At 45.8% G+C, this 23,110-nt stretch overlaps 1 protein-coding gene across 3 annotated transcripts in view; it reads left to right on the forward strand.

The window, feature by feature from the left end:
• Nucleotides 1-23,110, forward strand: part of RAD54L2 (RAD54 like 2) — a 68,860-nt gene that overhangs the window by 35,200 nt on the left and 10,550 nt on the right. For 2 of the 3 annotated variants that reach the window (XM_058031719.1, XM_058031716.1), the window contains exons 3-14: nucleotides 11,688-11,886; nucleotides 13,268-13,407; nucleotides 14,975-15,106; nucleotides 15,837-16,069; nucleotides 16,552-16,734; nucleotides 17,010-17,143; nucleotides 17,672-17,868; nucleotides 18,545-18,887; nucleotides 20,150-20,327; nucleotides 20,801-21,052; nucleotides 21,626-21,744; nucleotides 22,048-22,163. In XM_058031719.1, the coding sequence (XP_057887702.1) occupies nucleotides 11,688-11,886; nucleotides 13,268-13,407; nucleotides 14,975-15,106; nucleotides 15,837-16,069; nucleotides 16,552-16,734; nucleotides 17,010-17,143; nucleotides 17,672-17,868; nucleotides 18,545-18,887; nucleotides 20,150-20,327; nucleotides 20,801-21,052; nucleotides 21,626-21,744; nucleotides 22,048-22,163 (2,226 nt within the window). Of the gene's footprint in view, nucleotides 1-202; nucleotides 884-11,687; nucleotides 11,887-13,267; nucleotides 13,408-14,974; nucleotides 15,107-15,836; nucleotides 16,070-16,551; nucleotides 16,735-17,009; nucleotides 17,144-17,671; nucleotides 17,869-18,544; nucleotides 18,888-20,149; nucleotides 20,328-20,800; nucleotides 21,053-21,625; nucleotides 21,745-22,047; nucleotides 22,164-23,110 lie in introns of those variants that run through there. The other variant, XM_058031718.1, reaches the window with a different exon arrangement.

Genomic DNA, 23,110 nt, shown 5'->3' on the forward strand with positions numbered 1-23,110 from the left:
GCAGAGTTGTGGTCCTGCATGTCCCCTGCTCTGAGTGTCCTGTTGTCTGTTGGGATTCCCCTTGCACGGGGCCCCACCGGAGCCTGAGTGGTTATGTAAGGATTTTTATTTTATTCTCAGTCTTGGTCTCTGCCACTAGTTGAACTGGATCACAGGCTGAGTGAATGGGATCTGATCCGTACGGCAGCGTGCAGCTCTGCCGCTCCAGAGGAGAGAGACCTCCCCTGTACACACCCACTCAGCCTCCCTGCTCCTCTTCTCTCTTCTGAAACTCTTTTCCCAGGCAAACCGAGCTGGCTGCCGCTGCTCGGGAGCGCGTACGGAAGCCAAACCATCCCGGCAGCACAGCTCCAGGCATCGAGCCCCAGTGGAGCAGCAGCTACCTCGGGCAGGGCTGTGTTGTTTGACTCTCCGAGCAGGGGAGGAGATAGTGACAATTTTTATTTAGGCTGAACACGAGGCATATTTAACTAGTTATGTAACGGTGACCCCGGTCCGTCTCGGCTGGGTGCAGGGAGGATATATACGTACTGCTTCTCGTCACACCAGCTGGGTGGATTCAAGCACTAGGAGCTATTTACCAAAGTTATTTTCAGAAACTTTAAGTGCAGGTTTCCCTGCCTGTACCCTGGACTGTTTTATCAGCAGTCTTTTCCCGCCTGCAAACTGAACAGCCAGTGAGGGTGGATTTATGCTCGCTGGGCTGTGGGCAGAGATAAGGAGTTGTCAGGAGTGACTGGAAACTTTTGTCCTGAAGACCCTGAGACAAGAATAGCAGAAGAGCTGAGAGTGTGCAGCCACGTTGAACAAGTGTGCAGGCAAAGGGCTTACCTCGGTGCACTGAGCAGCATGCTCCTCTTGGATGAGTCTCAGCAGTTTCCAGGTAGGACACAGGTGGGGGATTTTGTGGGTTGATTTTTCTTTCTTTTTCTCCCTTGTTTTCTTTTCCCTCTTGCTTTCCTGTTACAGGCTATTAATTTTCCCACCCTGGGCAGGAGCACCCCACTCAGTGGCTGGTAAAAGTCATCAGGAACCAAGGCTTTTCTGTAGGTCTCAGGTTTTAATGTGCTCCCTACCAGGCAGGGATGGAAGAGGTTTTGATTTCAGAGCCTTTCAGTGCCTGATGGAGGGGGCATGAGAAGGAAGCTCACTCTTCTTTTGTGCCTATAATTCTGAAGTCTTTGGTGATGTGACATTCTGGGTCTGGCTGTTATTGTTTCTGCTGCTGTTGTGTTGTAATTCTGCAAAACTTCTTTTTTCCAAGAGAGGAGGCAGTTGTTAATAGCAGTATCATTTTATATCCACTGTCCTCTCCCCCACCCCCTTCAACTATGTGTGGATACTTTCTCTGCAACATCCTACTTGATAAGAGTTTCAAGAGCTTCTTTTGTCAGTGAAATATTTGGTGACTTGCTGACCGGGCAACAATCTGAGCACCAGGCAGAGCTGTTGGTGCTTGCTCCAGATCCCCTAATTAGTGCCTAAGAGACTAAAAGCTACTTGGCTGTTTTCCCCCTATCAAATGGGAGATGCTGGTGAAATCCTAATGGGAGTTCACAGTTTGGGGATAGCTGCCACCTAATTTGTTTGCTGGTGGGAGGATGTTGGAGAAAAAACTTTGTTCAGATTTGAAGAACTTTCTAAATTTGTAATTTATCTTCTTACTTTGAGGTGAGATACTTTGTGATGCCAGGCTTCTTGCACTTTGTTCATGTGGCAAATACCTCCAAAGTCATGCTAGGAACCTAACAGACTGATCAAAAATGGTCCCCAGGAGTTCCAGCTCTGGAATCCTGGTTTACTACAGAAGTGCAGTGTGGTTGTCATGAGGAGTTCTTATAGAAATAAGCCATGGAATATTTGTACCCATTAGTGGGAAGGGGGTTTAGGAAAAAAAAAATCTATCTTATTTCTCTAGTTGTGGTGGCAGGACAAAGAAGCTAATTCTGGGAGAGTGTGAACTGAGAAAAAAGGAATTACAATAGAAAATGAGTTTGGATAAATGAGGAATCTGGGTGATGATACAAGTGGCTTATGTAACTTAGTCTAGATAATAGGTATAAAAAGAGAAGACAGGGAGGGAAAGATGCTTTTGGAAATGAGACTGTAGGTCATAGATGGAGGGAAAATACAAGGTTAGAGGCTTTTCAAAAATTTTGGTTGGAAGGTATTTGTACAAAAGTAAGAGAGCAAATGTGCAAATTAACTCATCTTTGTACTTCTCAAGTTGTAAAGTCTGGGACAAGGTTTGTCACAGCCTCTACCAAAGTCTCTAGCAGTAGAAAATGATCTCCCTTTGAGGAAGCCTTTTTAACTGATATATTGAAGTTCTGTTCTGGCTGGTGGATCCAAGAGTGTCTCCACCAGACTTCTGCACAACCTGCCTGTCCCAAAAGAGATGATAAACTGCACAAGGTCACTGAGTGAATCTGTGCAGAACTTACACATCATGTTCTTCCCTGGTTTTGTGCTTCAACCACTGAACAATGTTTCTTTTCCTCTCTGATTTATCCGGCTTTTCCTCACTCCAGGTGCCTGAACACTTCTTTGGGGTATTCAAAGTAACAAGCACCTGTATATGCAGTGCTGTGATACTTTTTTATTTTAAAAATGTTGATAAAAAGTTAGAACAGATTTTAATTACCACTAGCTAGTAAATCAAGGTTTGTTGGAGTACTCTACTTATCCCCCTGTTATCCTGCAAGAAAAATGTCTTTTATGTAAAAATCCCTGTTTCCTTGTGATATACACATATATTTCTTACTTGACCATAGAGGTAATTGTCATTTTAGCAACCTTTTGAAGAAACAAGTGCCTGTTTCTTTTCCAGGCTGTAATGTGCTTAAATTTTAGGGTGTTGTGTATTTTTAGGGTGGGCATCCTTGTGGCATTGTGACTTCAATTTGTGTGAGTCTGATTGCCACAAACAACTTTGCAGCCTTTTGTCAAACTCCTTTAGCAGCACCAATATTTTGGAAAGGAAAACTAGAAGCAGATTGTTCTTCCAGCAATGGTGTTTCATCCTGATCTTTCATCCTGGTCTTATTAACTTTCTCCAGTGCTCTCGGTCACTTTTCTGGCTGCAGTTGATGGGAGAAGTGCCAGTGGAATGCGGTAGCACACAGGCTCAAACTCAACAATTTGAATTTTTCTCCCAAGTGATGCCTCCCTCATTAAACAGAGTCCTTAAAACTTGCTCTGAAATTTCTTTAGAGACTGAAGCAGAAAAAGGGAATGTAGATGAAGTTCTGTGCTTTGTTACAGTTCTAAGAAAAATCCACAACTATGTTTTGTTTTTTTTCAAGTAGGAAATTATATTTATGGAGAAGAAGGAGAATTGTTGGTTAGAATATAGGACAGGAAGCCAATAACTTGAGTTACTCAGCACTGATGCCCACCTGATTGCTTTGACTTAGTTTCTTCCTCTGCAAGATGGACAGCAGGGTGTTTCACAGGTACTGTGAGGAGCTCATCATGCCCATGAGCTCCTTTGACACTGACTAGGGTACAAGTGACACTATTATCATTTTGAAATCGCTCCTCCCTTATACCGCTACCATCAGGAGCAACAACAAAGGAGGACTCAGATGCTGGAGGTTGCCTTGTGCTGGGATTATTTCCCATGCTGCTCTTTTAAATTAGGAGAGAGTGTCACCTGCCTTCTCCCTGTCCTTGTTAGCAGGTCCTGAGCAAAGCTACGATGTGAGCTTGAGGCAGAGATTAAAGTTCAGCTGGTGCTTGTTGTTTGTTTGCCATTTTGGTGGCCTTGGAAGTGTGTGGCACAATAATCCCTTCTTTATTATTTCTCATTGCTCTGAGGGTATGCTGATATAAAGCTACAACTCCCAGCTACCTAGTGTAAATTAATGCTTATGTAATCATTGCATAATGCAGAATGCTTGCTCCCCTACTCGTCCTCTTTTCTTAGTCCCTGAAATTTATCCTAGAAGAGTCATGGTAGCAGCCAGCTGGATTCACTGTGCTTGGAACGTGTCAAGCCCCCATATGCATCTATTTTCTGAAGCTGGAAAGGGGAAATTTGTTACCTAAATCAATATTTAGCCACCTCAATAAACTAGATCATATTTCTCTTTTTTAAAAAAGCTTTGAAGTGTTGTGAAAATAAATAAGGTTAAATCCGGTTACTTGTGGTTTAGATCCCCATGGTAATTTTTGTAATCTGGCTGACAAAACTCTATTCTGGGTTACTAGTTAACTGGGATAACCAGAAAGGGGAGGTTTCAGTTCCCTCCTGCGCACAGCTTGTTGAAAACTTCCCAGCACTCAGCCTGAAACATTTTCTGACTCCAGAGCTGTAGCTTTATGTAACTTATTGCTCTGCACACCCCTGGCTAAAGGACAAATGTGACCGATCCCTGCCTCCCCTGCTACCTCAGTGGGTGCCTTCCTGTCTTTGTTTCCCTGTCTTCACTAATGCCCACAGTGTCTGTGCAAGAGAGGGGGCACGGCAGGAGGGAACAGTTTAGGTTTGAGGACTTTCTTCAGGAAAAGTAGTTTTGATTCCATATCTAGAAGAGGGATGGCAGATAGCTGTGTTCTGTATCTCTCCAGGTGTATCTCTCCAGGTTGCCATCTCAAAGCACTATGAAAATGTTTGATTTGAAATTTCACAACCCTCTTTTGAGCTGGAAATGGATATGGGATTGCCCAGTGCTCCAGAGGAACCATGAGCCTCTGGTGCCTGCGAAAGGGAGGACAACCAGACGGTCATCTCACCTGGGCTGCATTCAGGGCCTTGTGCAGGAATGGGAGGAGGTCCTGAGGGGCTGGGTGCCAGAGCAGGTACCTGCCACACTCCAGTGGCAATGGGGTGCCTGTGGCTGCGAGCCTGTGCCATACAACAGTTATATAAGTGCTCTTTGGTGTTTATGTAACCCGGGTCTCAGCGTCCGCAGCATTGAGGCCCAGCCAGAACAAGATCTCTTGGGTATTTGGGGCCTGGTTCTGCTTGCATAATCCCAGGGTTAGAAGATATATCGCCTGTCACCAAAGTTGGCTGTTTGATATTCCAGTTTGCCTCTCGGCACTTCTTGGCCGCTTCCTTTCCCTTTGGTTTCTGGGTGGTATATTCCTAGCTCCTACCCTTCAGTTCTGCTGCCTTTTGTTCCTGAAGGATTCCTTCAGGCCAGGAAAGGAGTTTTATTCAGCAGCATAAGCTCATCAGCAACTGATATGCTGAGAGATGTCTGAAGGAAAAAAGAAGGGCAGTGCTACCTTGTAATTGATCTTTTAAAGTTTTCCATTTATTTGGGCTTACTTCTTGCCAGAGGAGACTGGAGATGGGTTTGACTTGTGTGTGCTGATGGTCTGGCTCCCTCCTCATGCTCTGGCCCACAGAGTCAGTGCTGGTGGCTTTTCTTTAGAGCTCATCTCTTCCCTCCATCCTCTGGTCCTGCACTGGGGACAGAGACAGCCTGCCATCCCTTACCAGCAGATTTCACGTAGGTGTCTTGAACCCACAGCGAGTGATCGCTTTACTGATACTTAGAGAAATGAAAAACATGTTACTCAGACTTCAAGCAGCACTCTTTGTTATACCAACATGACAGACTCTGTGTCTGGTTACAGTGACAGGTATGAACGACAGACCTGGGCTGGTTAACTCCTAGATAAATGAGCAACTGGCATGAAGACGTACGTGCTTTTTGACAGGTGGGGGAAGCTTCCCCCGGGAGCAGGCTCAGCCCGAAAGAGCGATCCTTTGTGCCTGGCAGTGGCGTGGCTGTGACTCAGCAGGACACCGGGCACGGCAGCAGAGCCGGGGCGGGAGCAGTGCTGGCGGTCGGTCACTGCCGTGGCCAGTGGGCTGCGTTCCGCCGGGGGCTGGGGCTGCCGGTCCCGCGGCTCTCGGCGTGGCTGCCCGCTTGGCCAGGGCGCGGTGCCTGCCTTCGGAGCTCCCACAGCCGTGGTCCTGTGCGGACAGGCGGACAAAAGGCTGGTCCGGCTGTCGTGCTGGCAGCCGGTGACCGGAGAGGGGCGGCCGGGCGCGGGGTCCGCCGTGCCGGGGGCAGCGCGGGCGGGCGCGGGTGCCGCGGCCGGCGCGGGGGGGCAGGTGTGCCGGGTTATATAATACTTACATAATTAGGGCTTTGTTAAGCGCTGGTGGCTGGGAGGGGCGCCCTGCCGTCGAAGACTGAGCCCGATTATTTTCCGAGGAGAACAAAGTCTTGTTCCTAATTAGCTGCCCTGCCAGCGGCTGCCGCGGAGAGCCCCGAGGGCCCGTAGGGGCTGCGTCCTGCTCTGTCCTGCTCCGACCCGCTCTGAGGTGGCTTTCCCAGTGCTTTGGGTGGAAGCAACCAGGTGCTGATGTGTGCCGTCTTTGTGCCTCTCCTGGGTGTTGCAACAGGTAATGCCTGGAGGAAGGGACTCTGAGTTTTTCCCTTACTTTCACCTCCTCTGTATGTGAGGGGTTTCACAAGGAATTTACTGTCTCTAGCCCAGCCTTGAGGTGCTCAAGTGTTTTCACACAATGCCACCTCTGTGAGAGGTGCTCTGTGCAGACACCACTCCTCCCTTCTCGCATGGCATCCATGCAACAGCTGCACCAGTTGCATACAAAGAATATTTTGAAAATTTTTCAGGGTAGATTGCTGTGCTGCAGTTAGAGACCTGCTGTTCTTCAAGAGCCAGGTACAGTTTCACTCTGGCATCACCTACCCACCACTCCAGTTCCCAGCACACTGGGGAAACATCACATAACCCAGAGAGCACCTTCCAGGCTGTCAGAGCCTTTGTAGCTGGGCTTGCTCTGCAGAGCTGCTCCTCCAGCCTTTGGCACTCCAGTTGTAGTTCAGTGTGTCAGGGACTGAGCTGCAGCTGGAGCTGTGCAATTAGAGTTTCTTTGCCATCCCTCAGTGCTCCTCCCATTCCTGCTTTGACAGCTCAGTACCGGCTGTAGTAGCACTAGCTAGTATTAGCTAGTCTCTGACAGGCTTTTGCCCACAAACTGCATAGAAGTTCCCAGAAGGCTTCAATAATATTTAACTGCTCTTTGTTCTTTGTGCAGGATGAAAGAAAGCTCCCAAAGTAAGAATTAACTGCTCACTGCTCTGCATGCAGCTGCCTTCTCTACCATGCATGCACATCCCTGTGTGCTCCCACCTTAGGGTAGGAGCACACCTACCTGTGTGTTCCTACCTTAGGGCAGGAAATAATGCTCAAAAACTCAGCAAATTTTCCTATTTGGTATCCTGAGTTTCTGTAGTGAAATGATTTTAGAAATAAACAGGTGTCTGGGTTTCAGTGCTATGTCTTCCCTGGAGTCACTGGAGTTACCCTGGCAATTGAACTGGTCTCCCAGGAGGAGATGTACATACCTCCAGCTAGCCCTGTTAGCTGGCTACTAACTGGGCAGGCAAGGAAGTCACCAACTTGCACAGTAGCTTGTCCGCTGAGGGGTTTCTTGGCTCTTCTTATGCAGCAACCTCAGGTAGGAGACCCTCAGATCTTCTGAATGGGAATTTCTGTACTCCTAGGAGTGCTGACTGTTGCTAGAGCCAAACTCTGGATGCACAGACTGGGACTTACTGAGGGCTGCCTTGGAGCATGGAGATTGGCTATAACACTGTTTTTCTCTTACCTTGATGTCAAGACAATGTTAGTTACATGAATGTCACACCTGAAAACAACCTGCTGCTTCATGACACTTCGCAGCAACCTGAGCCATTTTGCAGAGCAGGCTGTGTCGAGAGCAATTCACTGCTGAATCCATGATCTAGAGAATATTCTCCAGGCTGGATCCTGTGCTGTTTTAACAGAAGTTTGAAAGGTGATGAGGTGCAACAGGAGGTGCCTGACTGCAGGACAGATCTTTTGCTGTGTTACACATCATGAGTCACAGCTGTGTGCAGTGTTTAGGGACAGCTCTGGCAGTCACACCTCAGAGGGAGCATCTGAAGCAGCGTTACACACAGCAGTCACGACTCTCTTACAGAGACTTCTAAACTGTAACACTGTGACATGCAAGTGTTGGTCGAGAAACCAAACACCTCCCCCTATTTGTATGTACTTCTGGGGGTGGTGCTTGCTGCTGCTTATTGAGCAAAGAAAACTGCCAACCTCTGACCTGCAGCACAAACCAGAGCCGTGCTGTAACCAGGTCTGTTGGGTTTTGAAAGTGCAGGCACGTTTCACACCTCTAAAGTGCATGAGAAAGGATAGCAGTGCCCCTCTTGGCATTCGGGGTACCTTGCAGGACAGAGTGCCTGGGTGTGTGCAGGTGTCCATAACCACTGGGAACTGTGCTATAACCCACCTGAAGGAGTAGCTGCATTGATGCTACGGCCGCTTCTCCTGGGAGATCCTCTTTGTAGATCTGGTCACACAGTGCAAAACATGGAACAAAGCTGGTGTGAACTGGGTGATTCTTGGTGCCCACAGCTTATAACCATGGAATGGATTTACACCTTTGCCAACAACCACACCTGGCTGTCTTCTGCTGGGCAGACTTGGGCCTGTATTTTCTGTTGCGGCACATCTTGCTGTGCAGGGCTGTGCTGGGTTGTCACCCCCAGGCTGGTAGCAATGCTCTTCTCAAACAGGCAATGTGAATAGGTGCCCAGGTCTTCCTAGAGTGCCCAGCAGCTCCAGCATGATCAGACAGTTGTCAACATGCAAACGTGGCTGATGAATTTTTGTGTTGTGTAAAACACTACTTGTATAACTATGGCAGAGTAGTATGTCAAGTGCCTGTTACAAAACCATAATTGCCTTTCTGTTGTCTATGTAGGTTTGGCAAAATTGGGGCAGGATTATTCCATTGATTACCTGAGGGGACCTGTTCAACAAGGCTGTTCCCACACTCCCCCCAACCCAAGATCAGACCCGTTCTTATACAAAATAGGTGTTAGTGTGTGTAGTTATTGTTTCTTAATGTGTTTCTGTCCCAGTGTGGGTCCCATTTACACAGCTTGGAGCTCACCAAATTGGAGAGCGGCCACATGACTGCAGCAGGGAGCTGTGCTTTTCATCTGGGTTAGGTTTAGGCTGTGCACATAATCAGGAGTTTAATACAAAGCAGCAGCAAAACAATTCCTGCTTGTAACTGCCAGCTCCTGCCACAGGTGTGGTGGGAGCTGTTGCAAGGTTAGACTTGTGATTTTATCATTGTGTTAGTTAAATTTTGTGTAAAGCTTTATTCATGGTGGTGGCAAGAATAGGAGCAGCCTTTGGGAAGCTGGCTGTCCCCTGAATCCCACTGCAGCTGAATCACGGAGATGTTTGGAGCTGTCGCTAGCGTGGAAGAGCTCTCTTGATGCATATGTGTCAGGAATGTGGGCTGAGGCACAGATTGTGTTCCTCACCTCAGAACTTGTATTGGCAGGACAAACACCAGCCTGAGCAGACGTGGCTGTGGCAGATGAGGCCTTGTACTCAGTGCAGGACCAAATTTATCATCAAATTTTGGGCTTCAGGCTCCTGGTCGGATGAGAATTATATTTTAAAAAACCTGTCTGATCCAGCTGTGTGTAGGTTTGACCAGAGCTCCTATTACATATCATTAAAAGGAAAGAAAAGGTAAAATGCAGAAATGGAATGAGCCTTCATAGGGATTGCAGAACACATCTGTAAACATAGAGGAGACATAATAATTTGGGCTCCTGAGCCTTTAGGTTTTGCTATTGTCAACCTTGTCCTGAAGACACCCTTGCCTGGCACAGTGCAGGTGGCAGGTTGGCTGCTGGAGGAGGTGACGTGGGCAGTTGCTGGAGTGTGGGGAGGGAAGAGCTTCCTCTTCCAAACAAGTATGGCTTTGTGCTCCCTGGTGCCTTGTCAAGGTCCTCAGGCCCAGGGTGAGATGGCAGCAGTGTAACCATGGCAGTGTTTGTCTCCGGTTTAATGACTCATCCCGGAGCATGTGATCATGTGTGCAGCCTCCCTGCTTCCCTTTGCCCTATTTCATCCAATCTTTTGATCTAGTTATATAACCAGGAGTCAAGAGGGGTGGGGGGAAGGAAACAGTGCTGAAGAATTGCAGGTAATGTGACTAAAATGTGTCTGTAGCTCAAATAGCAGAGTTGTTGTCTGGGAAGCCTGAGAAACTGGGTTTATTCCCAGCACAGTTCTCTGTCTGCAAGTGAACTGATGCTTGATATCTGAGCTTGTTAGTCTAAGGAGACATGGTGAAAGGACGGGGCTCCAAGACCTTGGCTGTGGCAGAACTGCTGTGCTTGTAGCAGTGAACCCCTTTGCCTTTATCTTCATAGCTATAACTCTCCTTGCATTCATCGTGAGATCTGTTCCATCCTGTAAGCTGTGGACACCTGGTTTTCCAGTATGTGTAGGGCTTGCAGAGACAGATACTCACAGAAATGTTTGAGCTCCTCTGCTGGTACTGGTCCATGGTGGGCAGAGCTCTGAAGTCCTAAATCTGTTCTGACATAGACTTGCAGCAAATGCTGGGGTGGGTCTGGTGGGATGTCTGGAGAGGAAGTTTGCAAAGTTGCTGCTTTTGAACAAGGTGTGAATCTACTACTTGTCATCTCAATTTTAAGATGTGATGCGGGAGATAAGGTTAATTTAATGGGCATATCAACATGACAGCTGTAGGTGCAATGTGCTGTACTGAAGCATCCTTCATTTAAGCTCCCAGCATTTTGAGAAGGAATGCTCTCTGTCTCCAGATCCCTCAGAGTCACAATGTGATGCTTGTTGGTTCTGTATTACTTCATCTGCCACATTCCTCTGCACTGATGTCTTCTTTCCTTCAAAGTTCTGTCTAAGTGTCATTTCAGTTCAGTCATTAGCTCAGATACACAATGTAAGCAAGAAAGCTGATTACAAGATGAAGTTCAGGGTATCTCTTTGCCTGACACAAGGGGACAAGATGCTTCAAAGAAGCTATTACAACGCTTGTCAGAAACAGTTTGCTTCAAAGGGAGCTTTTGAACACAAACATTTCCTTTCTTTGCTCTGGAAGCATTAGCTTGGTCACTGGCAGCCTGTTGAAGAGCCAAGTGTCACATAGAACAAGGTGTCATTTCACATTGTGTTTCAAGAGTGGAATCAGGCACAAATGGAAGTCTGAAAATCAGAGAATAAAGAGAAAAAGGAATGCATGTGATTTACAATGTAGAAAGAATATTGCCACTTATATTTTGTTTGACAAAAAGCGTGTTGGAAATTACCATTTAAACCATGAGAGTGAAGCCTTGTGCTAAAACCACTGAGCTGCCTGCTGAGCCATGACCCAGTGTTTGAAACAGATAACCTTTTACATACTATGTTCTGTTAACTTGGGAGGTGGTTACACAGGTGTCATATAGATGGAAATTTCTGCCCTACTTGAATGATGTGAAATAAAGAAAAAGAGATTCAAGTTCCTATTTTCCATCAGAGCTTATCAGGCCCTCATATAAACAGATTCTTGGGGTAGCAAGTGCTCCACATGGACCTAAATAATCTGCCTTGTTTTCTTGTCAGGGCACTTTTGGGCTGTGTTGAGGGGTGTTAGTCTTGGCTTTCACTAGGGACGCGTCCTTCACAGTAAAACTTTTAAACTCCCTTTGACTGTCAGAAAGGACCCCAGTTTTGACCCTCAGAGTGACATGCTCGCAAATGAGTGAGAGTAGGGCTTGTCAGTTCCTGTTCAGCTCAAACCCTGCTGATTGCTGGTGGAAGAGGCAGGCTGGCACAGCTGTTCCCATGCCATGTTGTTCCCCTTGCAGACCAACCCCAGGAAGCCGTGTTCAGCGGTGACCATGCGGAGCACGCGGAGGATGGAGAGTGGCAGCGCTCGACTTCAACTACCTCATCTCAGAGCGAGCGGGCAGAGCAACTCTTGCAGAACCAGCACAAGAGCCTGGCCTCTGAGGACACCAAAAAGAAGAGGGCTCAGAAACCGTCTCACATGCGGAGGAACATAAGGTAAGCAGCAGCAGCAGGACAGAAAGAGCTCAGGTCACATATGGTGGTGAAAACAGAATCTCTGCACTTTGCTTCTGAGCTACATTGTGCCACTGCTGGCAAACCAGATGGTTTTTCTTTTCCAAAACCTTAGGATTTCACCAGTGGGAGTAGAGTGATCTCAGACTGGAGTGCTGCATGTGGGTGCAGACTTGTTTGGTATTTCAGAAGAGTGAATATTTGGTTATGGAATATATTGCAAAAATTGTGTAATTGCTGCTGTCTTTTGAGAGATGTAATTGAAAAACAGTGCCACCATTAAGTAAATACCAGTTTCAGATATTTGCTGAGGTGAATCCCATTGCAAACAGCCTAAAATACAGTCCTTTCCTGTACTATCCTGGGTACTTGTTGACAGGAATGCTGATGCTATGACTAGCAACTGAAATGTTGGAAGTCAATTTCACCTGGATTTTATAAAGCAGTAGTTGTTTGATTGTGTAATTCACCACATATTCTGGGACAGGTTGTGAGGTGGTAAATCACTAGGAAATTTTGCTCAAGGGAATTTTATAAGCTCAGAGGAGAACTAATGGAGCAGGAACTTCTGTGGCAGCAAGTGGCTCTCACGCCCTGTGCTGGTGGTCTTTGGTTTCTATTTAAGCTTGTGCAGATTGATTTTCTTAAAGCTGAAGAATAAACACTGAATAGGCCTTGAAAAATGGGACTTCATTAGGATGAAGGAGATGTCCATGAAGTGTGGGATTGAGTGGTTTTAAAGGCTAGTTTGGGGAAGCTAGATTTTACCACTGCTTGTACTGCACCTCTCCTCTGCCAAAAGTGCCATGTGACACTGAAGCAGGGGAAAAGCAACTTCTGGAAGTAAATAAAATTACCTGTAAAGGGAAGGTGCTTTGAGGGAATGCCTTGAAACAATTGTTAAAACCATTAGAGATTCTAGCTCCTCAAAGTGCTATCAGCAGAGAATTGGGGTGATGACTTTTTGTGGGAATATATGGGAATTTTCTTCCCATATATCTTCTTTGCATGGCTTAGTGCATTTTGTGTTTATAAACTGTGTATCAATAAAAAACACCCTTTCAAGCAGAAGAACTGGTCTCTGGTAACCTAGTTTAAGTATGTGCTTACCCACATACCTATTTCCTCCTTTCATTACTTTGCTTCTGTTAAACTTTTGTCTTTTCCTTGAGTGATGGTAGTGTTATCTGTAGTGTTGAAATAGCTGTAGAATTTGCCCATATCTTTTGGGGGATGATGTTCCTACTCTGTGTGGCTGACAGAATACCTAGAGCTTGTCAGTCCTCTTTGCAGCAGCTGTGTAGCTGTTCATATTTTTGGAAGAAGTGGAGGGTAACCAAATCCTGTTTGCCCCTGTGTTCAGAAAGCTGTTGCGTGAGGACCAACTGGAAGCCGTGACAAAGGCAGCCCAGCAGGAAGAGTTGGAGAGAAGGAAACGGCTTGAGCAGCAGCGGAAGGATTACCCAGCCTCTATTCCAACTGTTCCCCTGGAGTTTCTTCCTGGTAAGCATTGGGAGATGCCAGCCAAAGCAAGAGTTCTAAGGGGAGATGCTGAATGAAGAAGGTGGTGTCCATGAATGAATGAAGAAGCTTGTCCATGATAGGACAAGGGATAATGCGTTTGACCTAAAGGAAGGTAGCTTCAGGCTAGATGCAAGGAAAAATTACTGTACAATGAAGGTGCTGAAACACTGGCACTGGTTATGCAGAGATGTGGTAAATGCCTCACTCCTGGAAACATTCAAGGTCATGGTGGATTGGGCTTTGAGCAAGCAGATGTAGCTGAAGATATCCTTGTTTGGTGTAGAGGGATTGGACTGAATGACCTTTGAAGGGTCCCTCCAACCCCAAACATTCTGTGATTCTATGCTGTACTTGGACTTTCAAGTGTAAAGTCTTGGAACAGCAGTTCCAAACCACTAGTGGGTTCAGTGTAGGCAGTTCCACTTCTGCCCTTGTTTCCTATTAAGGATACAGTGGCTGCTTGGTGAAAGGTGCCAGGTAATATTTGTTGAAGATATTTTGATGCACATCAAGTGTGTGTAGGGGGATGCTGAAACAGATCTCTCTTGTCTTTCCAGCTGGTATGGGAGCTTAAATCAACAGGCTTGGCAGAAATGCCAGATCCTGTTTGTCCTGGGAATGGTCTGGTAATGCATGTGTCTGGTACTGGGGATAGTGGAACAATGACTGGGTGCACATATGTTGGTGATGTAACCTTGGCCTTCCTTGCATGTTTTGGCAAGCAGTGAGTTGCAGACAGTATAAATGGTTAAACCTCACTCGTGTCTTTGGGTGAATATGTTACCTTGCATTGTTTCCTAATGTGGATCATTTTGGTGATTTAGTTTATAGCACAGCTTTAAAAGGTGTAAAGAGAAGTGCAGCTGGATGTTGGCCAAGGGTAAGGAATTCTTGAGTTGGCTTGCCTCTTGAAGAAATAGATATTTTCCCATATGTGCAAATGCTAAAAACACTTTTACAGAGAAAGAATAAGAGCTGTTTAAAACACTTTGGCTTACACAGAGTAGGTTCAACCCCAGAAGAATGTCGTTGCTTGCTGTGTCATTGCAGTGATGCTGTTTGGCCCCACTAGCCTCTCCTCCACATGGCAGCACTAAAAACATACAAACAAATGCTCTTGATCAGCAAAAGTTGTTTATGATATGTGGGATGTAATTATTACAGTGTCCCTACTAACAAAGAGCAGTTATTATCCCTCCAGCAGTTGGTACTTTCTCTGCTGGATGAAACACAGCTTTTACTGAGACCAAAACAAAGAGAAACAAAGGGCTTTAGCATGTTGCATGGTCAGTGTGCCCCAGTCAGGGCATGAAACAGAGGGTGCCATCAGCAATGGGCTATTGTTTCAGCATATTGAGAATGGAGGAGTTTGTGACCCAGGAAGCTGAGTCATAGCAGGATTGTAGACAGTGAGAGTCTGTTATGGAAAATTCCAGGACTAAGTTGTTGGAGCTAAAGTGGAAGGAAATACTGTCTGGTTTCTGAACAGTTTTGTCTCCTTCCCCATTATTATGAATTACTTATTGTTTGTAATTTATGTTTGTAGAGGACATAGTTTTCAGAACAGCAGAGGCCACCCAGCTCCCCCCTCAGGTCCTGGCTGAGGAAGTGATCTGCCTCGACAGTACCAGCAGTGGCAGTGAGGATGATACTAAAGGAAAAAATAGCATTAAAGATGGTAAGTGACCAATTGCCTCAGCCTGCTCTTCTCACAATATGCTGTTTATTCAGCCACAAGTCTGTTTTCATCTGTTCAGATGCTCTGGTGGTGAATCACTTCAGACTTTTGTAGGCCTATTGCTTACCAATTATCTGGGCAGTTCTGGCCTGTGAGTCCTAAAATGACATTTATAAAATGGCCTGTCAGGCCCTCTTGTGAACTTGTGCTTATTTCTGCTTTATAAATGCACTTAATTTTGCCCAGTGCATTGCTAAAGAATGCTTACAGGAGATGTGGCACCATTTGCTACGTGTAAAAGGAGCATCTAAGTAGTCAGATCTGCAGCTGGAAGTGGTTTTGGGTCCCTTGTCCCAAATGGATTCAGCTGGACTCCTTGGTGATCCTCAGACATTTATATCAATCAATAAAATTCATGTCTGGGCTTGGGAATTAAGAAGACATATGGAAGAGAATGTAAAACACTCCTAGAAACTGTCTCATGTTTTCTTTGGATCAGCCCAATTTAATGTTCTCTGAAACATTTGGAAGCCAGGGAAGCTTTCATATGCTGGTCTGAGGGGCATGGTGTGTGCCTGTATCATGCTTGTTCAGGATACATCATTAGGCCAGGGTGGAATTGCAAATGTTGGAGGAAGCCTTATTTCCTGATAGGTTTTTTCCATTCATGATAAACCTTGATGTCAACTTAACTTTGTCCTTATTCTCTCTTGTTTTGGTTACTTTGCAGAAGTGATTGAGCTGAGCTCAGGAGAGGATGATGCTCTCCAAATTGTGGACAGCAGTGACTCTGGCAATGAGGGGGAGGAGGATGGCAGTGAAGAGAGCAGTGGCTCTCATGTGAATGATGCCTTAAATCAGTCAGATGCTCTGGGGCAAGTCATTGTCAACATCAATCATCCACCAAATGAGGAGGACATTTTCCTGGCTCCCCAGCTTGCACGTGCAGTGAAACCTCATCAGGTAGGCTCTGTTAACCTTGCAAATGCCATGAATTCAGGCAAGCCTGCCTGGGAGTCTCAGCAGAACTTCTTTGGTGAGCCCTGTGACCAATCTGGTTGTGGTGGTGACTGTTGTGGACAGTCAAATGATAAAACTGAAGTAGAGGAAGGCCAAGGCTCTGTATAACTTCAGCTGCTGTTACTATCAGACCTTTGTATATTTAGATGAACTTTTAAAAATAAAATAATATTTATAAACAAGCTAATCAACCCCAATTCAGATCCTCTGGCTACAAATTAATTTTATTTATTGGTATAGTCTCAAGAAATTCTATGAGCATCTAAAAATAATGAGTTTCTCAACCTTCCTTAGATTAGAGTAGTTTAATGAACTTGAAACATGCCCTTTACATTTTCATGGTCCTCATGCACTCTGTAAATCCTTACCCATCTCGGACTTTTTGTCTGCCACCATTCTAACACTTTTTCTACTTTTCTGCCTAGATTGGTGGAATCCGATTCCTTTATGACAACTTGGTTGAGTCCTTGGAGAGATTTAAAACCAGCAGTGGGTTTGGGTGTATTTTAGCACATAGCATGGGCCTGGGCAAGACCATACAGGTGATCTCTTTCTTGGATGTACTTTTTCGGCACACGGAGGCAAAGACTGTTCTTGCCATTGTACCTGTAAGTAGCCACATGAAGGGCTGGCTGAGGGGCTTCCCTACACTGCTTCTTTCTTTGCATAGAGAAGGTTGATTAGTGTCCCATCACTCATCAAGCTTTATCACATCCTTGCTGCTCTTCCCCCTCTTTCATTCCCTGTGTTCCTGAATTTGCATGCTGCGAGCTGCTGCTTCCATCCAAGCATGCTGGGTGTCATTCCCTAATCTCATTTCTGCTCTTAAAAGTCCCAAGTGACTCAATTGGGTTTTTAATTCTTCCATGGCTAACTTTTTCAGGTGAATACACTTCAAAACTGGCTAGCAGAGTTCAACATGTGGCTCCCAGCACCTGAAAACCTTCCTGCTGATTATAACTCCAAAGAGGTCCAGCCCCGCACCTTCAAAGTCCACATCCTGAATGATGAACACAAGTAGGTGACAGTAAAAGCTTTCTGAGCTCTTGGCTCAGGGACCTCATCTTCTTCCTGGGTAATTTTCCTTGCATGGATCAGGGCAGTGCAGTGGTCCTGGGGAATTCTCAGTTCATTAGCTGTGTCTATACACCTACCTGTTGATGTCTTCACCCTCTGGGTGGGATATATTTGAATCTGCTGATGCTGCTTCAGCCATGTATTGGTTTTTGCAGGGGCAAACTCAGAAGCTCTGTAAAAAGGGAATTCTTGAGTTCTATATGCTTTTGTGCATGACAAACTTCTACACCTCAGTTCCTGTAAGGATTTGTCATTCTCAGTCCTGCTCCATGGCATATCAAAGGTTTCCCCCTGGCTCTGTATCTGTTTGTTTCCTAAAGAAATTTCATTGTAAACCTCCATCTGGTTTGATGTGAGAAAAATGCTTTAAAATACCCATTGAATGGGTATTTTTTCTCAGCAGACTCCAATCCAGTGATTCAACCTGAACTTGGAGTAAAGCTTACAGTTTATTTGGTTGTTTTGCAGGACGACAGCTGCACGAGCAAAGGTGGTGAATGACTGGGTGACAGAAGGTGGTGTGCTGCTGATGGGATATGAGATGTACCGTCTCCTCTCACTGAAGAAGTCCTTTGCCACAGGCAGGAAGAAGAGAACAAAGAAACAAACTGGCCCTGTCATTATTGACTTGGATGAGGAAGACCGGCAGCAGGAGCTTCTGAAAGGTGGGAAGTCAGCCCTGAAGAGGGGAGAGTGTGGCCCTCCTGTCCAGCTGTCTGTCAGCTGTGGCAGCACAGGGAAACAACCTATAACTTGCTTTTAGTATCACTGACATGATAGAACTTTGCTGGGCAAGATTGTCTTTGGAGGCAGAAGGTTGTTGAGCTTTGTCTGAGTCTTTAATTTCTTGAAAGAGCTCCAAGTAAGTGTGGAATTCAGTACACTGAACTCTGAGATTACTCATTGTGAGATTTGCCACTCTGATTTGATTCAAGACACCCAACTTGATGCAATGCAGGTCACTGAACAGAAATCAAGGGACAGTCATGTTTGCTCATTACCATATTTTGCTAAATCAGAAGTACTGTCTAATCAAATGTTATCTTGGATACCTGCTATCTCTAGGATAGTTAGTAAGAAGAGAACTAGTAGAGTTAGGAGTGAAACTGCTGGTATTGTGGAGAATAGGGCTGTTGTGGCTGTAGAGATGAGTTGGATGAGAAGGTGGCCTGCTGTGAGGTTGGCTGATAACGTTCTAGCCTTGCTCACTGCACCCACGGATACCCACCTCTGCTTTTTTATCTTTCAGAAATACCCCTCTATTGTGTAGCCTGTGACCTTATAAAACCAGAACTTTGACTTATTCATCTCTAACTAACACTTAATGTCCCTTGTCCTCAGGGATTGAGAAGGCTTTGTCTCGCCCCGGCCCAGACGTGGTTATTTGTGACGAAGGACACCGGATAAAGAACTGCCACGCCAGCACCTCGCAGGCGCTGAAGAACATCCGCTCACGCCGGCGGGTGGTGCTGACCGGGTACCCCCTGCAGAACAACCTCATCGAGTACTGGTGCATGGTGGACTTTGTCCGGCCTGACTTCCTGGGCTCCAGACAGGAGTTCAGCAACATGTTTGAGCGGCCCATCCTGAACGGGCAGTGCATCGACAGCACCCCCCAGGACGTGCGGCTGATGCGCTACCGCAGCCACGTCCTGCACAGCCTGCTCGAGGGCTTCGTGCAGCGGTGAGTCCACGGGCAGATCTCAGGGGGGTAGCCCATGCAAACAGCTCCTTCATCACAAGTTACCTGGCTTGTTTGTGCAGTGCAACTAAATCTTGATGCCTTATAGAATCATGGAATTGTTTAGGTTGGAAAAGACCTGTAAGATCATCAAGTCCAGCCATTAACCCAGCACAGCCATCACTAAAGCTTGTCCCCAGGTGCCACACCTACGAGTCTTTTAAATCTCTCCAGGATTGGTGACTCCACCACTTCCCTGAACAGCCTGTTCCAATGTCTGACCACCCTTTCCATGAAGAGATTTTTTCTTATATTCAATCTAGATCTCCCCAGAACAATATGAGGCCATTTTCTCTCACCCCATTTTCTCTTGCTATTTCTGTTCTCTTGTTTTTTGGGAGAAGAGGCTGTTCCCTTCCTGAATATAACCAGGTAGTCATGGAGAGATAGAGGTTTCCCCAAAGCCTCCTTTACTGCAGGCTGAGCCCCCTCAGCTGTTCCTCATCAGACTTGTGCTCCAGACCCTTCCCCAGCTCTGTTGCCTGAATCTGGACACGCTCCAGCACCTCACTGTCTTGTAGTGAAGGACCCAATATAGAACCCAGGATTTAAGGTGGGGCCTCACCACTGCTGAATACAGGGAGAGATTCACTGCCCTGGCCTGCTGGCCATGCTATAAAGTTGGTTTGTTTTGGTACCACAGACTCTGATAACAGAGAACTACACCTCTAGCTGCCCTGGAGTGACCTCAGGTTTATTTTGATGGCTTAATAGCCAATTTGGATGTGTGCTTTATGACATCCTTATCTTAGAATCTGAAAGTGTTTTGTGAAAGAGTTAAGGAAAGTCTCAGTGACTCCACTACTCTGGAAACAAATCAGCATTTTTTTTCTCAGATGAGGATTCTAGGATGCTGGTCTGGAGTGTCTTAATCATTGGCAGAGCTGAAAATAGACTTTACGTCTTATTTCTGGTTTTCAGCTACCATGGAAAACAGGACTTTCATCACCCTCTTAACTCCGTGACCTGTGCTAGAAGATTGTAATGTTTGAGATCTTTGTAATTGTGTTTACAATTGGTATTTGGCTGCAGGGAGAGTATCTCAGAAGTGTCATGCGTTAGAGAAACATACAATTTAGAGGTCCTTCTCCCTGCAGCTGGGCGGGCAAGAAGTCAAAATCTTTCCCTACAGGCAGCCACAGGGAGATCATAATGGGAAATTCCCTTCCCTTATATTTATCTCACTCTTCTTATTTCCTCCACAGGCGAGGCCACAACGTGCTGAAGGTTCAGCTCCCATCTAAGGAAGAGCATGTCATTCTGGTGCGTCTGTCCAAGATCCAGCGGGCCCTTTACACGGAGTTCATGAACCGGTTCCGGGACGCAGGCAACAGCGGCTGGCTGGGGCTGAACCCACTCAAAGCTTTCTGTGTCTGTTGTAAGGTATGTTTTGGCAGAAAATGCAAAGAAAGGTTCTAATCTGTTGGGGAAAGAGTTATATAAGTCAAAGAGGAGGTAAAAGAGGGAGATCATCTCTCCCCAGAGTGCTCTGCAGTGGTTCAACAGTATTGTTGTCTTTGCTTCCTGAACTGGGATGCAGGGATGTTAAATGTCTCTTTCAAATTGTGCAAGAAACCTGCTGGCATCAGCTGCAACAATCTGGGCTGATACCTTAAACTGCATAACTGTACCTGCTTAGTGCAATTAGGCAGCTTTCTCTGCCTTTGTGCTGTGTGGGGTGCGCAGTGACCTCCTGGTTTGTTCTCAAGGAAAGAATTGGACACATTTAAAGATATGAGAGCCAGAAGAAGTATTAGTTCTTTCCTTTGAATAGCTGTGGAAGCTTTCAGGTCAAAATCATTGGCAAGCAGCAGACCCAGTGCAGGTCTAACCACTTCCTTTCTGTATCCCTTCAGATCTGGAACCATCCAGATGTGTTGTATGAAGCTCTGCAAAAGGAGAATCTGGCAAACGAGCAGGATTTGGATGTGGATGACCTTAGCACAGCAAGCACTAATTCCCGCTGCCAGCCTCAGGGAATTAAAGTTAAAACAGAAAGTAATGCTTTGGCATCACCAGTTGGAGAAGCTACTAATAGCAAGTTCCTCCAGAGTGTTGGCTTCAACCCTTTCCAGGAGAGAGCAAATCAGGTCGTAACTTATGAGTGGGTGAGTGTCACTGCTGGAAAACTCTTCGTTTGGAGAGTCTGAAAGACTGGACAGTTTTCTGAAGCAGAGTTAAGAGAAGACTCTTCTGTTTGAGTTGTGGGTTTCTCTTATGTTGTCTTTACCACAGAGCATCTTGATAAGCAGAATCTGCGTAGGGCTAGGAGGGGTTTGTGCTTCTCAGGAGGTAGAAGTGTAGGCAGCACTCTTATGTCATTGTTCTCATCTGACCAAAAAGGCTGTGGAGTTTGTTATTCTAAATAAAGGTGTTAGGGTGAAGTTTGATCTAAATAAGAGGGTGGTAAATCTAGAAGGATGGAGGAAAGCTCTTGAGATGAAAGAGTCATGAGAGGTTGAGAGGACAGTGAGAACTTCTTCATTCATGGAAGAAGTTTGTCATGTGGAGCTTCTGGAATGGGAGATAGCAGCAGTAGTTGGGAGTATCTTGGTCACCTCAAGCAACTGGATGTAAATAACCTTGTTGCCATGATTTATTTCTCTCACCTTGAGACAGGGTTGTTGAGCTAAACAGGGAATGAGCAACTCCACCTGTAATAGTCTCCTGTTTCTTGGTAGGCCAAAGACATCTTGTGTGATTACCAGACGGGAGTCCTGGAGAACTCACCCAAGATGGTGTTACTTTTCCACCTAATTGAGGAAAGTGTGAAGCTTGGAGACAAGATCTTGGTCTTCAGGTAAGCAGAGTATCACCAGCTGATCATACAGTCAAATACTGGAGTAGTTGAATCCCCACCCCGGTACTAGGAGGTTTTTACAGAGTATGAATGGTGTGGCAGTTCCCCTTTTTTTCCTTTATTGTATTAATGTGGATTTTTATCTGTGGATAAAACTTCTGCCACTGTCATATTTACTAGTGAGGAGTGTGCTGCACAAACAGGGTTTGACAATCATCAGCACTGTCATGGTTGGGGAAGGGTTCTGATACTCCACTTCTGCTGTTGGGAACTTTTTCCTGAACAGAGATCTTGGTTTTACAGCCAGAGCTTGTCCACCTTATCTGTCATTGAAGAGTTTTTGGCAAAGAGACCGATGCCGAGTCCTCCAGGCTCAGATGGAGGAGTTCATAACTGGGTCCGAAACATCAACTACTACAGTGAGTGCATCCAGTCCTCCTCTCTTTTGTTGTGACACTGTTTGATCATGTGAAGGACTAATTCTTGAAAGTTGCCCACCATCTTCTTTTAGTTGTCTTTGGGTGTGAAAATGCTCTGCTGAAGCATTCTTCTGATGAACTTCTTTCAGACTGTTCTTACTTTAGTTGTTTTGGAAGACAGTGTCAGTTGGATAGCAGCTAAGCAGTAATTTCCAAATCCTCTTTTGACATCTTACTTAGAAGATGTTAGACATCTTTGACATCTCACTTACATACTACTGCTTTTTTTAAGTTGCAGAAGATACTTTTTGCTTCATGTTGGCTATTTGCTAGATCTTGCTTCCAAAACCAGAATCACTGTGCAATGCTTTCCCTTGCTCAAGGCTGTGACTTCCTCTCCCTTATTCCCCAGCTTTAAATCTTTTCCTGGTATGGGTTGTTGCTTTGTGTGGCTACTTTGCAGGCCAGGACTGAGAAGAGTGGTGGATATGGTGTTCCTCATTTTTGCAGAGCTGCCAGAAGCAAGCTGCTACTCAGGAACAGAGACATGACACCCCCTTAACACCAGCACTCTCTATGCTCAGGTCTAGTTTTCTGGGGGTTTGCCAAAGCCTTTACAATTTTGCTTTCTCTTGATTCCTGGAGCTTCCTGCATACATGAAGCCTTTGTTCCTCTTGTTCCTGCTTGCTATCCACCTTGCCTAAAGCAGAACCTTAAAGGGCTAGATGTGTTGTAGTGCTCCTAGGCCTGGCCTTGACAAGTTTGAGTAATGTTTACTTGATCTTTCAGTTGATCAAGTCCCAGCCTGGCTGGCTGCATTACACCTGCCTTTTTGGGCATATTACAGATACAGAGTGGTCCAGTTGAGATCCTGGAGTACGACTTGAATTGGTTTGGAACCAGTTTCAAAGCTCAGTGTTTGGAAAGTGGGTTTATTCTGATAGAA

The sequence above is a fragment of the Melospiza georgiana genome, chromosome 11 (genome assembly GCF_028018845.1).
Source record: "Melospiza georgiana isolate bMelGeo1 chromosome 11, bMelGeo1.pri, whole genome shotgun sequence".
Taxonomy (NCBI): Eukaryota; Metazoa; Chordata; class Aves; order Passeriformes; family Passerellidae; genus Melospiza; species Melospiza georgiana.